This window comes from Musa acuminata, chromosome BXJ1-6 (assembly GCF_036884655.1).
Source record: "Musa acuminata AAA Group cultivar baxijiao chromosome BXJ1-6, Cavendish_Baxijiao_AAA, whole genome shotgun sequence".
Taxonomy (NCBI): Eukaryota; Viridiplantae; Streptophyta; class Magnoliopsida; order Zingiberales; family Musaceae; genus Musa; species Musa acuminata.
The window spans coordinates 7,061,244-7,078,350 of record NC_088332.1 but is presented as its reverse complement, the minus strand read 5'-3'; the positions used below and the strand labels follow the sequence as shown (position 1 = coordinate 7,078,350).

The 17,107-nt window shown below is 35.3% G+C and overlaps 1 protein-coding gene across 4 annotated transcripts; it reads left to right on the top strand.

The window, feature by feature from the left end:
- Positions 1-474: 474 nt before the first annotated feature.
- On the top strand, positions 475-16,859 carry LOC103987205 (regulator of nonsense transcripts UPF3). Of its 4 annotated transcripts, none has more exons than XM_065186599.1 (12): positions 475-870; positions 1,912-2,018; positions 2,522-2,617; positions 2,739-2,837; positions 2,972-3,051; positions 6,089-6,184; positions 10,183-10,333; positions 14,215-14,285; positions 14,365-15,064; positions 15,147-15,268; positions 15,347-15,406; positions 16,118-16,859. In XM_065186599.1, the coding sequence occupies exons 1-11, from the start codon at positions 731-733 to the stop codon at positions 15,383-15,385; spliced, it is 1,701 nt and encodes a 566-aa protein (XP_065042671.1). In that variant the 5' UTR covers positions 475-730; the 3' UTR covers positions 15,386-15,406; positions 16,118-16,859. The 4 variants fall into 4 exon arrangements, with proteins under 4 accessions (XP_065042671.1, XP_018683455.2, XP_018683456.2 ...); XM_018827912.2 differs by having other exon boundaries at positions 477-870; positions 15,347-15,400; XM_018827910.2 differs by lacking the exon at positions 15,347-15,406.
- Positions 16,860-17,107: the final 248 nt, after the last annotated feature.

The following is a 17,107-nucleotide window of genomic DNA, read 5'->3' as shown; positions in this document are numbered from 1 at the left end:
TCATACGTCAGTTCCTGTAGAGCGTCAAATCATCACGCACAAAAAATAATCATTTTCTGGGTCCCGCAAGGTTTCGCCATCCGACATCCAATCACGAGGCAGGTAAGGGTTCGGGGATTGTTTTAGTTAGTAGAATAATCAACGCTTGGAGTCTTTGGTAAACCCCATGACACGATAAAGACTTTTCTTTATTACAAATATTGCCATTATATTTTCCTTTAATTAGTATAATCCGGCAGCTATATATTTTTTTCCTTAATCTAATTAGAAAATTCATAGTAATCTCTTCTAACTATAGTCAAAATTAGTTGTTTAGTACAAAACATATATATATATATATATGTACATATATATATATATATAATTTTAGTTCTATATGATTTGGCAATATATTTGCTTAACTTAGATGTATAATTAGAACGACAAATACCAAATTCACCGACTTGGGAGTACAATATATGTAATTGCGCCGATGACGTAGTTTTCCCTTTCTTAGATGCTCTCTCCGTTCTTGACCGATACATTTGGTGTTACGCGATCTCTCGACACTCATTCGGGATCGTTCCGCTTCTCCCCCTCTAGAGATCGGAACCCTAATTTGGGGGCAAAAACCCTAGCCGCGATCCAAGGATTTCGAGACCTCTCGATCCAATCCGCAGAAGATTCCCGCAGGGGTATCGTTTTTTTTCGTTTAATTGTTGAGAGGGAGGGGGTTTGAGGGTCGAGACACATGAAGGATCCCTCCGATCGGACTAAGGTCGTGGTCCGGCGCTTGCCGCCATCGATGTCGCAACCCGTGCTGATGGAGCAGATCGATGGGAGGTTTGCCGGCCGCTACGATTGGGTGTGCTTTCGTCCCGGAAAGAATAGGTAAAGGGTTTCTTTTTCCCCCGACGAGAAATTTATATGGAGTTGTGCTACGTGGCTCTAGTTGTTGTGGAATTCGATATCTTGATGTTTAGTTAAGGTGGGCGTCGCTTAACGCTGTAATCAAACATATATCTTGGTTAGGATTCTGGTGGCATGGGAGTTGGTTAGCTGACATTTACAGGGGTTCTTTTGAGGCCGTAATTCCGTAGCCTTCGTTTGAGGTTTCATTTGAGATGTAGTTGCCTCTCTAAATCCTATTGTACCGACTAATTGAGGGACTTCGATCTTTATGTCTACAGTCATTCATTCTAAAGAGTGTTTTGACTGCGTATTTCCTTTTTTGTCAATTCTTCTTTTTTATTTATACTTCTATAGCAAAACTTGTTTTCTGTCGTACCATGGACTTAATTAGATCTGTTATTGCAGGTGTAACGGTAAATCATGTTACTGCTTTTTTTGCAGTTAAGTTAGCTCTAAGATTCTATGCTGTTTATGATCTGGTTGTGGAAATGCCAGACTTGATTTTACTAAGCAAATATGTTTGGAAATTTTGTTTAGGCTTTTTTTTGCTTTTGATTTTGTTCATATGCATCATATTAGATAATGCTTTCATCTAAATAATCCACAAAACCTACGCCTATGATTTAGAATCTGAATGAGAACTGTATATATGCTTTTATTTTCAAAAAAATTAAATAGGCTTTCTACTTTTTTTACTATATCTGTAATGTTATATATCTGTAAAGACATGCCTAGTGCTAATTTTTAATACTTTACTGAATGTCAGTTTGGCTTCAAAGTTACTCGAGTTCCTGACTTATCTTAACATTTTTAACTTTGAAGTATCCAATTATTTCAGTAACATGTGCCTGTATTAACTTCAACCATCGTAAATACAATGGATTTTGTACTTGGCATTTTTATGTTGACTGCACCTGGATTTATAAGTTTACTTTTTTTTTGTTTTACATCTTATTTACAATATGCTAGTGATAGATATAGTTGTTTTATCTTCTTATGGCGTGCATTGAATTTCCACAGCCAAAAGAACCAGAGATATACTCGAGCTTACCTTAACTTCAAGATACCAGATGATGTGGTTGAGTTTGCTGAGTTCTTTGATGGGCATATATTTGTCAACGAGAAGGGTATTCATTATATTCTCATCCTTATATGTAGCTTGAGTTAAGTTTTCATTATCGTTTGTAACTTATTTATTCAAAAGCTATTTAAGATTAGGGCAGCATAAGAGATGATAAAGGTTTTTTTCCTTCAGAATCCTTTTGGTAGTGTTGTTTGTCTGAGAACAAATTGCAAATCATATTCATTGTGGGCTTTGTCTTTCTATTTATTTTGATATTTGAACCTCCTTCCTAGCTTATGCATGTCTGTTTTCTGCATATGCATGTGGCACATCTTGCTGATTGTTATGTGCAGGCTTACATGTGGAGCTTCTGTGTTTGCTTGTGCAATGTGTGCTCATTTATGGTTAAGCTAGTTTCAAATGTAGATTGTATTTGAGTAATCAGCTAGCTATATTGTATACTAGTTATGTTCCATGTGAAAAATCCTAAAAATTTTTGGTTGGTATTTTCCATGTAATTTGTAATATGGTTTTTGTCTGATAAGTTCTTGAAAATTGTTACGCCAGGTGCTCAATTTAAGGCTCTTGTAGAGTATGCACCCTTTCAACGTGTCCCAAAGCATTGGTCAAAGAAAGATGTTCGTGAAGGGACCATATATAAGGGTACACCTTTCTATCTATTTTCATTTTCTTTTATCTTGTGTACTTGACATTTTAAATGCATGTCTGTGACTCTGTTAGTGTTCTGATTTTAATCACTGTTAGTTTTTTGATGGATACCTAGATTCTGAATATATGGAGTTTCTTGAGCTTATATCAAAGCCTGTGGAACATCTTCCTAGTGCTGAGATTCAGCTGGAGAGAAAAGAAGCTGAAAGAGCTGGTCAGTTATAATATTTTTATGCATTGATACTTTAAACTAGATGGTACCATAACAAGTAGTAGCTGTCTAACATGATGAATTTGTTTAATGGTAGAAAAAAATCGTTTTAACAAATATGGCATTTTGTTCTATAGGTGCTACAAAGGAAACACCCATAGTAACACCTCTAATGGATTTTGTTCGACGGAAAAGAGCAGCTAAAAGTGGTGTTCAGGTATCAAGCTAATCGTGTAGGCTTGCCACTTCCCTTGTATTGATTTTATTTTATTTGATGTATCTGTTTGTCATAAGTCCATGTATCTAACATCTGTATGGGAACTGTCAAACCATGTTCATCCCCACTTGGGCTGCTCCCTGACCCTATGCAGTATACACCTGAAATTTCTAAGGGGTTCAGGTGGCCAACCAAATTCTTGTGGGGGAATCATTTAGGTGTAAAACAACTTTCTTATTAGTTGGGTGCTTGCTTGGTTGCTACAAGTAATTGTTAAAATTCGAACGAAACTCAAATTAGAATAAATTATTATATTGGCGTGATAGATACCTAATTGAATTAATTATATGTTTTTTGTTCTAATATAATCTTTTTGTTCCTACAATAATGATTCCTGGCTCTGCCTCTTTCCATAGCCTGACTTGATGATTGTTTTAACTTTTAATGCTAGTGATGATTTGTGTTGTTATCGCAAACTAAGTGTTCGTTCCTTTAGAATACTGCCGAACCTTTGAATGTTTGAAATTTATGGGGAAACACCAAAGGGCCTCCTTCAACAACCATTCTACATTAGCCACATGGACAATTAACTCAACATTATTGATAGCTTCAATGAGCTTTGTTTTGTCAACCTCAATCATTAATATTGGTTCCTTCAAACTATTAATGGGCTGACCTTATAACACTTATTAGTTGTTCTCTGATGTATAGGGGGCAACATCCATCGTGGCTGACTCACTGATTTCCTCCACCTCTATATGGATGAACAACATATATAAAAAGGGGTGCTTTAGGAAGTGCAGTAACTCTGGAAATAACAATATTTACTTTTTCTAACTTTCATTTGCTACAATTATGGCTTCTTTTTTTTCCTACCTGAGATTTGTTTCGAACATCAGATGACCTAGTTTGGCCCATCCTCGGCAATTTTTCAATTTTTTGACCCAGGCAGTTGTGTACTGCATGGTGCAAACTCAGCATCAAGGCATCGATCAGGTTAGATCTTGCTTTCCGTGTCATCTGGATGACCAAAAAAAGTATCATCAGATATTAAATGATTTAGGGTCTAATTGCTTCCCCAAAGGTGGAAATTGGCATCATAGTGGAGATAAGTCAATACTTTGGAATTTGACATTGTGATGAGTGTTTGGTTAATGTCATGTACTTCTGGTTTGACAAACGGGTCTATAATATAAGTTAATGTCATTTTACATTTAGATCTTGCTTTCTGTGTCAGCTGGATGACCAAAAAGAGTATAATCGGATATTAAATGATTTAGGGTCTAATTGCTTCCCCAAAGGTGGAAATTGGCACCAAAGTGGAGATAGGTTAAATACTTTGGAATTTGACATTGTGATGAGTGTTTGGTTAATGTCAAGTACTTCTGGTTTGACAAACGGGTCTATAGTAGAAGTTAATGTCATTTTACATGTAATACCTTAGTAGTAATTTCAATGATTTGAAATACTGAAACTTATGATAAAACAAATGAAAGTCCAAGAATCTCAAACATGATCGAATTATGAATCCTTCAGGGAAACGGTCCAAAGTTAGTGGAAATGTGAATGAATTTGAAGTAATTATCGATAGATATAAGCAACTGTGGGTGGAAATATGATAATTTTTTATCATGATGCTCGTAGTACAGTATAATCATTTAATGCACTGGAAAACTATCATGTGTATATTCTAAGATCCTCATTACCTTAATGGTTTCAGCCAATTGACAAATACATTATGTACATTTAAGGATGTAGATAAATTGGACTATTTGGTTCAATACCTTAAGTTAAACAGTTCAAAATCCATAATCACTTGAAGTCAATCTGGGAAGGGCCTTTGGGAAAATATAGAAGCATGATAAGAGATAAAGGTGGATGTTCACAAAGTTCTTTGAGGTGGTTTTTGTTAGGTAATTTATGTTGTGATGAAAGTCATGAGTAAACCGTTGAGAAAGGATGACCTTATTAGAAAGTTTGTTGGGAGATCATTCACAAAATGGGATTAAACAATTGAAGTTACGCTGAAAGATTCTATATGGGCTTATAGGGAGAGCCTTTGAACATTGGGTGATATAGACAACTGAGAGTTGCATGAAGTTCTTTGAGGTGCTTCTTGTTTGGCATTTTATATTATAGTGAGAACTGCAACTAAAACAATTTAAAGTGCTGGTCTTATTAGAAAGTTTGTTGAAAGGCCAGTTGCATCATAAATGATCACGGGTAATGGAATATGGAATTTCCTGCATTAATAATTTCAAATTTAGTGGATAAAAACAGCAGAAAATAAAATTATTTGAAGTGGATAAATATAGGAATCCTAAAAGTGGAATGGTATTCTTTCAGCAATGATTAAAATCAATATTGTGCTCTAGATGGACTAGACATCCTTTTTCTTGATGGCATCAGGTTTTTAATTAGTGTCCTGAAAAGTGCCACATTTGACAAGGATTATGACATGAGATGGTATACAAGTCACTGCCACTCTTCAGAATTTCAACTCCTTAGGAGATACACCTTTTTTTAGAGAAACAGCCAACATGATTTTGACTTTGGATCATGACAATGTTTGCAACGAATTGAGGGCAATATGACATTATTGGTTTATGGAGCTGCTTATGATATGAATTTCATAACTTACTACTGCAATGCCATATATAGCAGAAGTATTAATTTTCTTGTTGTTTCTTATAGATGGTTATGAAGTAAACTGTGGCATACATGTGTGAAACTACAAACTCTTGTTGTCCTATACAGAAGTGGCTGCTTTGCAGCATATGATGAAATTGGCCATGATTGGTAAAAAATAAAAAGATCCACATTTTAAGTTTTTTTTAATGAATTAAATCTTAAACCTGCATGGATATTTTTAGTTGGTTGATCACTGGCTAAAATTCTTATGGGTTAAATGTGAACACGTGTTTCTTTGTGTTTGCTATTCTCGGCTTTTAGATTCAATGCACAGTTTAAACATGCTGCCAAAGTTGGCCGTAAGCTATTATTGCTGAACATTCCCTAAGATATTACTTTGCTGCAGAGATCATCTGGTAGTGGTAAAGTTAGCAGAAGAGCTTTAGGAGTTTCTGCGAGCAGCTCAAGTCCTTCCAAAAGAAGTTCCGAGAAGCGTAAAGTTGTAACTTCCACTCTATGTATTTGCTTACTTATTTAGTTATTCAGTTTGAATTTTGTTATTGTGCTGCAAGTTCTTGGATATCTATATGCTTCTATATTTCATACTTGTTTAATTTGACATCTGTTTCTGGTTGAATTTGTAACTTGGCTGATGTTCCTTAAACTTTTGGTGAGAGTTTCTTTAGCAGTACAAACTGCTTTGGGAAGATGGGTCTGCTTGCTGCTTTTGTTGCACTAGTTTTTTTTAAATGTCATACATTTTCTATTTTGCTTGTTGCTATTAGTGGTCATATTTTGTCGTTACTTCTTTTGTCCCATTCATTGTCCTTTTTTATTCTGGTCCAATATCTTGATTTACACTGAGCTTTTAATTTTATGATTGTGAAAATGGTGATACTATTTATTATATCCCATATTCACCATTTAAGCGGTCATAATTTTAATGTCTGCATGCTATTGAAAGGCAGCATCTGGAATTATGCATCTAAAGAAGCAGTGGTATAAAAGCATTGACTGAATGCTTAACATTTTTTACCATTTTGGTTACATGATAGAATAATTTGCTCTTAATGTAGCGCAAAGAGTTCTAGACCTTTTAGTAGGTTAAAGGGACTTAATGCGGGCATCGGTTATAGACAAAAACTCTTAACTGGTGTTGCTATGGTTGTTAGTCTAATTATTTACCACTTTATTGTTTGAGAAATAGTTGCCCAAGGAATTTTTGCTAAGACTTATTTGGGCCATGAAACATGAGAAAATATGTGCCTTCATATACAAATTACAACAAAATGCTCAAGATGAATGCTTTATTATCTCCTCAGTACTCTCCTTGGGCAAAATAACTTTTAACTTAGCTAATTCTGTTGCTTCGATGGAGCAATGAACCTTTATTCCTTGCAGAATTTGGACTAAAAACCATGGCTAATTTCTATCTTTTTGATACTTTACACATGTTGTTATCAAAGTAATAAAAAATGTCTGGGCAGGGAAAGGCTTAGGTGGATGTCCTTGACAAATAGGTTGTCACCTAGAAAAAAATGCAATAAAAATAGTATGAAGTTATGAACTCACACACACACACGTGTATCTACATATGTGTGTGTGAGTGAAGTGAAAACATTTTTTATAATCAGTAAGTCCTCAAAAGAGACATGATATACAATGTTTATTCCTCATGCATTAACATCTTAATAGAGATTGCATAATCTGATATTCTTAACATCCTGCATTTCATATTGGATATTGTGATTATAATCCTATGGCTTGTCAAATTTATTCTCTCCCTTTTATACTAGTGTTTTGATAGATATGCTACTTAATATTAACAAAAAGAACATGAGAAGAAATCCTTTTATTCTTTAATAAATATTATTTGTAAAAAACATCCACTTAGCAGTAAAAGGTGGTTTTAGGTACCAATTTAGCTCCCTAAGCCCCATCTTGGTGTTCAAGCTGAAGCTTGGACTGAAACTCAAAATTGCCAGGTAACTAGAACAGGCAGTGATTTTGAGAACATTGGCACTTACATTGCAAACGACCTGATCCTCAAATGCTTTGGCTAATGCAGTGAGTTATAAACTAACGAAGCTTGTGTCAATTTTTCTGCAGTATTTTCTAATTCAATCTCCATAGGTGAATAAGACTCTTTGATAATTTTAGTTGTCAGCTTCCACGGTATCTTTTTTTATAATCAGGAGCTCTTTTAATCTCACTGACCTGGTTATGACAATTAATTCTTTTGGGCCACGAACATTTTGGTTAGCTCAAATCCCTCAATTGTGTGCTATTATCTGGTTTTGAACTACTTAATGTTGCCATTATAAAGATCAGATGTATAGCAAGAACCACATTTATTTATCTAACATATTGCTTTTTCTTGATATCTATAACCTCCTGTTAGACTGTTTCCATTGTTCTAAAACCTGTCAGTATACCTTTGTTCCTTTCTTTTTTTTAATGTCTCAAATTTCTGCCTGAATGTATCCGTTGTTGTAAAGCCTGTTGCTACACTTTTTTTCCTTTTATGTTGTCTTTGTTCCTCAAAACTTTGTCATAACCTTATTGTAACAGTTAACGGGATTGAAACTGTTTTTGATTGAAAGAAAAATGCAGAAGTTAGTGCAATAGTGCCTGTTGGTGCTGGGCAGCTATGCCCTAGCTGTCCACTCTACAGTCACATTCATGCTTGTCACTGGTCATAATCTATTACATGAAAGATGCATTTGAAATGGAAATACGATTCTTGAAGATAATATATCTTTCTTGTTTATATATGGATGATTTTTTTTTTGATACATCGTTTGAGATGATTGATGTCAAATTTCCATTTTTTCTGTGTTAAATGATCAAATTATTCTTTTTTCTTTTTGTAACACTGAATGGACCATAACTTGCGTTAAGTATGCTGTAGTCTATCCCATTTTCGCAGATATAGCTACAGTAACAGGTTCCAACTATGCATGCCTCCTTGTGTTCACATGCATGCATGTTTACATCTTTTTCTTTTCTTACCACATGTTTTCTTCATAAGTTTTGCATTAGATCTCTGTTTTCATCACTTTGCAAACGATATTATGCTAACAAAAATCTGATTATGGTGTGTTCATTAGTCTTTTATCTTATTGTTCATCATATGTTGTAACTTGGAAGGACTATGTTTTACAATTTTCATTGGGTTGGTTGTAGTCATGGATTCTATCAACTCGATTTAATGACCATGGTAAGACTATCCGGCTCTATGTCATAGGTCCAATTAATGATATGTTTTGCATCTGGTCAATTTTAAATATCAAATACAAATGTTAGAAAAATGGAGCAGCATGTCCTATTGTTATGACTAGGCCTGATGGGATAATTAGCCCATTAACGTTATTGAGCTTGAACTATTAGCTCATAATGCTTACGCTGAAATTAACAGTAGTATACTCAGACTCTTATAAGTCAATCTTAATCTTAGTCCACTTCTAATGTTGCACTAAATCGGGATGTTATAGTCTTCTTCACTTAAGAGCTTGACGTCCTAGTCAAAACCTAGCATAGCCCAGATCGAACCCTAACATGGTGCATGTGAGACATGGCCCAATGGTGGCTCCATGTTGTGACGTGCCCTTTGACCTCGTCCACAGTTAGTCCTTAACTACACAAACTTCTCACCATGTCTCCATTACTAGGGCGACTCTGATACCAATTGTTATGATCAAGCCTGATGGGGTAACTGGCCTATTACCTTCGTTGAGCTTGAACCATTAACTCAAAATGCTTATAGGCTGAAGTTACTAGTACTCTAGTAGTGCACTCATTAAACCCTTATAAGTTAGTTTTTGTCTTGGCCTACTTCTGATACTGGACTAATGTGGGGTGTTACACCTATAGTTCTCATTCTTGTTGATGAAGAAGAGGAGAGTTGATACTCCGGGTGGAAGCTTAATTATGCTAGGGAAAAGTCTCAAGTCAACATTTCTGCATAAGATTTCTTGTAAAATTACATATGAATTAGACAAATTTCCTTGAGCAGTATATAGCCACTAAAAATTTTAAGAAATATATTATAGGTTGGCCTTTGAGCACATGCTTGAACTTGATTCATCTAGATTTCTGTCTAACGCATGATTGCATGTATTGTAAGTGTGCTTTATAAATACTGCACCATGCAGTATATGCTGATAGAAAAGTGTCATTGCGCTAACGTTGATAATGCGCTTGCCAATGTATACCAATGCATGTCCTGGTGTCTGTATATCTTTTTATATGATGGTTCTTATGAGTTATGATACTTTAATCCTCATATTATGGTGCCTTTCTTGCTGATTCAACTTCCTATTCATGTATCTTTCTGTCTTTTGTTGGGTTATCACCTTTATTCCCAATGAACAACCTTTTAGGTTCTTTTGGACATGAATCATTCTCTTTATTAGGCACCTTGAGGCATCATCATGAACCTTATTTACCACCTTCTTTATATTCTAACAACAATGGTCATGTCTTTTCTCCTTTCTGCAGTATGTGTTAAAGGATAGCACGAAAAAGGGGAGTGCCAAAGACAAACCAACATACATTTTAATGTCAAGGAGAGAAGATCAGCAGCTTACAGTGGATAAATCTGCTTATGTACCTTCTCCAGGGAAAAAAGAAGCATTAGAAGATGAATTTGGTGCGTATGCTCAATTCCCATTTCTTGGACATCCCATCTAATTGACTTTGTGTTGCCCGCACTAGTTACTGGTGAATATTCTGATGTATTCTATCAGTTGTTTGGGTTTGATCTATAGATTTTCACATGAGATGATTTGTGCCTTTTTAGGCTGCTTTTGCATGGAAATGGTTAGTTTACACTTTAACACAAACCTGGTCACAAAAATTCATGCATAGGGTCCTTCATGGTTTCCTTGATAACAATGACTGCTTTCTTTTGCTACTGTTTTCTTTTATAGAACTTGTATTTAGACTTTCATGGTTTTGTAACTGAATTTTAACTTCTTCTTTGGTAGATTATATTTTTTTATTAGTATGTTCTCTTCCTTTTCTTATAATTTACATCATCTAATCATCAGCAATTCTTTTTTGTTATAGTTTATACTCTTAATTCCTCATAAGTTGGTCAGAACTTGGTAAGTTCTGTATTGCTATAATTAGGTGCCTTATAGTTCAAAATTTTTAATGTGTTGTTGCCTCTTGTTATTTATTATGTTGATACAATTGTTTGGTTATAATCCTTAACCACGGTACCCTAATTGATTAATATTCTGTAATAGTAGTTTGGTCGCCTTCCCTAAACTTTCTTGCCAGTCAGGTGCTTAGGCTAAAGTTCAAATTTTATGGGAGCTTTTAACATATAGAGAAGTAAAATGGTTAAATCCTATAAAATCAGGTATAATGTCATTCAATATTCTAACAGAAAATGATAATTTAAAAGTAACTTCTTTTAAATTACATAAGTTCATAATAAAGCATAATCACAATTAATCACCTGAATATGAACATGGCAGAGCATTAGAACCTGTTTGTGAATCCTTTCTGCATGTCTTGTAATCTGCTTATGTTCATATATAGCTGTTCCTTAATTATACATAATTTGCAAATTATTTGAAGGAAAATGTTATAGCATGATGTTGCCCATGTATTACTGTTCACAGATGTAATGTCGAGATGAGAAAACTTGGTATGATGATTTAGCCTTGCCATTGGATGAGGAATGAAAATCTAGAAGCCTTGTGAGAGAAAAAGCTACACCCTGACCTATTCTTGACGACTTCTACTTGGATAGTAATTTCAGATGTTTGTATGATTTTTTTATGGGTGTAAGTGTGATATCGGTGATTGAAAAATTGTACCTTTAGTTGTATTTAAGAAAATTGCATCTGCTCTATTGCTGTGGTCTACAATTTTTCTTAGTGATCACAACTATTCAGACCAAAAGGTGTTTGTTAACACAATGGAGATTAAGGAAAGATGGAGAAACTATTATTATAAATTATTTAATGAATATTTTATTGATAACTTATCCTTCAAGTAGGAAGTCTAGGAACAACATATTTGTTCATAAAGTAGATAAGAGAGGCAAAAGAAGTTTCAAAGAGGATAAAAGTAGGTTAAATGATACTTTGGTTGCCTATTTCGTTTAACAAAATTTGGAGCATAAAAGATTGCGTCATGCTTGAAGGTTTTTTATTTTTCTGTTAGTAGTGATTTTATGAATAAGGGGGAGATCTAAATCTGCTTTGATATAGAAGGACTAACCTAATGAGACATGCTATGGAACCTCGAGAAAGGGTGATTGGAAAAAAAGGATAGACCAATATATGAAATGAGCATTTCTGAGTATCAGTTTGATTCTGTGCTTGAAAGATCTAACCATAGATTCTATTTATTTGTTGACACAATTAAGAATACAGAGATGAGAAATATTTTATATTCTTTTATTGACTTTGAAAAAAAATTTACTATATAGTTCTTAAAGATTCATTATACAGGTCACTATTGTTGGGATTATTAGGAGTCTTTTTAACGAGTTTCTTATAAAAATAGTATCACATCAAAGTCAATCAAGTCTGTGTCTTTCCACATTGGTCATGGATAGTCACGACCCGGGCCTGATGGGCTAATTGGCCTATCAACTTCGTTTGGCTCAAACCGCTAGCCAAAATGCTTAAACTGAAGTTGATAGTAGCACACTCATCGGACCCTTGTAAGCCAATCTTAATCTTGCCCACTTCCGATGTGGGAACAATCGGGGGTGTTACAATCTCCCCCACTCAAAGGTTTGACGTTCTCGTCAAGGCCCAGCATAACCCAGATCAAACCATAGCATAGTGCATGTGAGGCGTAGTCCAGTGGTGGCTCACGTCGTGTCGAGTCCTCTGACTCCATCCACGGGTAGCTCTTTCCTACTCGAACCCTCTCATCATGCTCAAATACTAGGTCAGCTCTGATACCAAATGTTACGACCCAGGCCTGATGGACTAATTAGCCTATCGACTTCGTTTGGCCCGAACCACTGGCCAAAATACTCAAGTTGAAGTTGATAGTTGTACACTCATCAGACCCTTATGAACCAATCTTAATCTTGCCCATTTCCAATGTGGAAATAATTAGGGGTGTTACAGATATGCTGCTAGTTATGGACAGGATAGATGCCCTTCCTATTTGATTAATATGTGTTGTTTGCTAATGATATTATCTTGATTGATGAATTGGGATTAATTCTAAACTTCAGTTGTAGAGAAAAACCTTGGAAACTAAAGGTTTTTAGATTAACCATATTTAAGGTTGAATATATGCATTGCTAAGAAAAGACATGAGTGTGTTTTGGATTCATTATTAAAAAATAATGAGAGATTAATGAATACACTGTGCATAGAGAAAAAGATGAATGGTTAGAATGGAGAAGTTTAGTGGATTTGTGCAAATTATTTTGTTCCCCTTAGATAAAAGGAATATTTTATAACTAGTTGTAAATCTAGTCACTGCCTTCTCCCTTTGTCTTTTGTTTTTCTCTTTTTATTCTATTCTATCTGATTTTTGTCTCAATGAAAATGCAAGGTTTATCCATGAAGCTCAGTGGGAATATGTTCTTTTGATGTTGAACTTAGGTTAACGCGGGTTTTCAAGCCTATAATTGACAGAGACGATTTATGGTTTTAATGGGCATATGAGAAGGATTGGTGATTTAATTTCGGCAAGCAAGGTTCTTTGACAATAGGGAATGGTTTCAACTGTCAAGGTGTGTAAATAATCTGACAAGGGAACCTCCTTGTGTCATACACATAGAATGCCTTTATTAGTTTGAATAGTTGATCTCCACTTAGTAGAACTACTGATATTGTTTTCTATAGGAGGTCCAAAAACTTCAGATGTCATTGTAATATGGTCAATCAAAGTTTAAAAGAATTTCTTAGATGTTATGAAGTGTCCATACCGGTGACTGACTGGCATTTATCAGCTAGATTTTTGCTCGAGGAAATACAACCCCTTTTTCAGAAGAAAGAACAAGAAGGGAAAGTAAAATTATGGTACTGAACTTTTAAATATCCCAGGAACTAATTCACTATCCATGCAACCTGGACATGGCTAATTAGGTTAAGATTGACTAATGTAACCAATTCTTATTCATGCATGTTTTGTGAACCTTGACAAGATTCGATAAAGTTCTAGATTCCACTTAATCGAGGGATTTTGTTAAATGTTTTTACAACAGGAAGTTGGCAGTTCTGAGAATCAATTGTTAATACAGCTTCTTGACTTTACATGTGTGCATATGTGTTGGTGTTATGTATGTGCTTTAGTGCTTGGCCTCAATTGCAACAACTTATTCTGATTGTTGGTTTAAATTGGCATCTCTTTGGTACCACAGTAATGTTAGGCTTGTGGGGTTCTAATCCGTGAGCATCCTTCAGTTTAACTGATCTACAATCCTGACTGATTTATCTTCATGAATTATTTTTATTCTGAGTTCTTTACCTGATATAACGTCATAATATGTGTTGGGGTTGTTTTGTTAACTTGTAGTAACTGAATTTCATGGAAATTTTGTAGCTTCTGAAACTTCTGAATCTGGAAAAGGAAGATTTGTGCTTTTGAAAGGGAAAGAGCAAGAAGTTTCTGATGTAAGACACTGATGATGATGTGATCTTTTTTGTCTTTTAATCTTTATATTAGTAACTGCTTCAAATATCCTTTGGCCAGGTGTCTAAGAGTTTGTTACAACAGCATATCATAACATCTTCGGTAAGAAATTCACCATCCTTAACATCTAGACAGAACCAGGCAAGTGGAAGAATCATTAGGAAAATACTCTCGAAGGAAGGGCATGTGGATCAGTCACATGTATCTGTGACCCATCCTGAGCAGCAAACACAAGCGGTAAATGTGGAGAAGGACAAGCGCCTGCCTCGGCCCCCCAGTGCAATCTCAAATACGAAAGATTACATTTCACGTATTTCATCACTTGCATCTGTTTCTGATGGTGATGATAAAAGATATATAGTTGATAAATTTTCTGTAAACAATATACAAGGTTCCATATCAATTAGTGAAAAGCACGAAAAGCGAACAAGGAAAAAGGATAGACCTGATCGTGGTGTTTGGGCCCCTCGTCGTCGTGCAGACAGATCTCGATCTGGTGATGGAAGTCCATATGCTGAGGTGACTCAGATGACGGATGCTTTAGAAAGCATATCCATTTCTCACCAGGCTGTTGGTAAAGTTGGGGAGGAGGACATGGTTGTTCAAAATGCTCGTGTTGGACGTGGCAGTAATTTGCATGCCGCCTATGAAACATCATTAGGTCGTGTAGAAAGAAAAGCTGATATGTCTTCTGCAAGTAGAAGTGAAGATATGAAGATGTATGGAAGTGGACGAGTTGATTTTTCTTCATTGGATAATGGTATGGCCTTTCCAATTCAGTGTCTTTTTTGCTTTTTTTTTCTTTTTACTACATGACTGATATTTTTTTATAACTTATTTAGGTTCTCATAGGCATGTTGGCCGCCGTGTGTCTGCACGTGGTCCAAAGGAAACGGATAGCTCCTTGAGTCTTACGGAGGGAAAGAGTTTTAAAAGGGGTCCCACTGTCTACAGTTCCCACGAGGTGAAATTTGATAAAATGTTATTTCTGGTTTAAAGCTATTTCATGATATTATACTTACTCTTCCCAAACTATGTTCAGAGACAAGTATGGGTTCAGAAGTCAGGCTCAGCTTCGTGAATCTTCTAGTGAATGGTGAAGGTTTTTTTCTTTAGAACATATGATTTTCTATTTATTAGTTACTTCTATGGCATTAGCTGAGTTCTACTAATTAATGATTCAGCTAAAATTTAGGGTTTCCACCATGGAAACAAGGAGCCGAAAGTATAAATTGTCATCATTATAAAATATACTGGCATAATGTTTTAGTTCGGGCCACAGTTTTAATCATTTTATTAGGGTTTTTAGGATCTTTTTTTATATAGTGCTAAGAAAATTTATAAATTGTTGGGTTGTGAACACAATTAGGGGCATTGGTTTATTTAGAGAACAGCTAAGTGGAGTCGAAAAATCACTTTTAAGGTGACTTTTTTGAGTTATTTATACTTTTCGTTGGTTGTTTTTACCTACAAGGAATCACATGTTATGCTGACATCTACCGAAGAGCCTTCTCTCAGATTACCTTCATGTTCGGAGTCTCATGCACTGGGCTGCCCTGAGTTGGATAACTAGTGTACTATGGTGTTGAAATCTTTGATATATAGATATTAGAATATAGATTAATTTTATATAAATCATGCTTTATTAAACTAATTTATCTCGAAAAACTCCTGAAGCCCATTCGTTGGTTCTTTGGGAAGACAATAATGGGTTTGCTTTTTTCTTATTGGTTATTTAGTACTTACATGTTTGGATCCTTGTATTATGTGTACTATTTTATTTTGTATTAACTTGCTAATGTTTATGCTACAGGATATATGCAATTATGCACTATTGCAGATTTGTCAATTGTGGCAACATTTTGGTTGTGGGGCTCGGTCTATCAGTTCTTGATAATGTTTGCATGGCAGTTATGCGGCTTTGGATAAATGCTGCTCGAAGGATGCTGTTACCAAATTGTTCCATATGGAATTACAGCTATAGCTCTAGTTGAATCAAGAGCAGCATGATCTAAGGTAGCTAGGAAGTGAAATAAATTGGCTTGTGGGTCTGTGAGTTTCAAAAAAATATCGAGTTATTTGGATGGAATCCTGTTGGCCAGCTGATGGAAGATTCGTCTGTCTTCTATACCACTGAACAGTTTGAGCTGGCTAAGATACTTTTCGCATAGAGATGTAAGCAAAGGCCCTTCTCAAGTATATTATGCCAACGAGCAACTTCTCTTGGTATAAACTGTAAAGAATAGTTTGAGGAGGTCAGTGCTTCTTTCTGGCCATTGTTTATAGGTTTGAAGAGCGTTGTACGACTCACTGCTTCATGGACTACTTGGTCTGGTTAGTACTTATACAGTAGTGGGAGAATCCCCGTTTTAAGCACCCCAAGTATTACCATTTGTTGCTGTAAAGTGTAATGGTGAAACCGGCTTAGGGTGGATCGGTCTGTCATCAAGGTCTGTTTTGGAGTATTTGAACGAGTTGATTGAGGCATAAAACTCGGGTTTTGTGACTTGGTTTATGCTGTTATACTGCTAAATCTAAGATGGGTTTTATTTCAACTAAGTTGGTTTTATGGAAGCTATTTTTTGCCGATTTATCTCGTAAGGTTTGTGTTTGTTCTCGCGGAAAAGGACTTCCCCGAATAGTTTCTGATTCCTAAAATGGATGGAAACACCTGGTGTTTATTTACCTCTCACTTTGTTATTGGATTGCTGTGGATTGAGTATTATGATAAATCCACCAGAATAATTCTTCTCTTAAGATCCATCTATTTATTGCTGTTGCAACTTTGATTTTAATATATTAA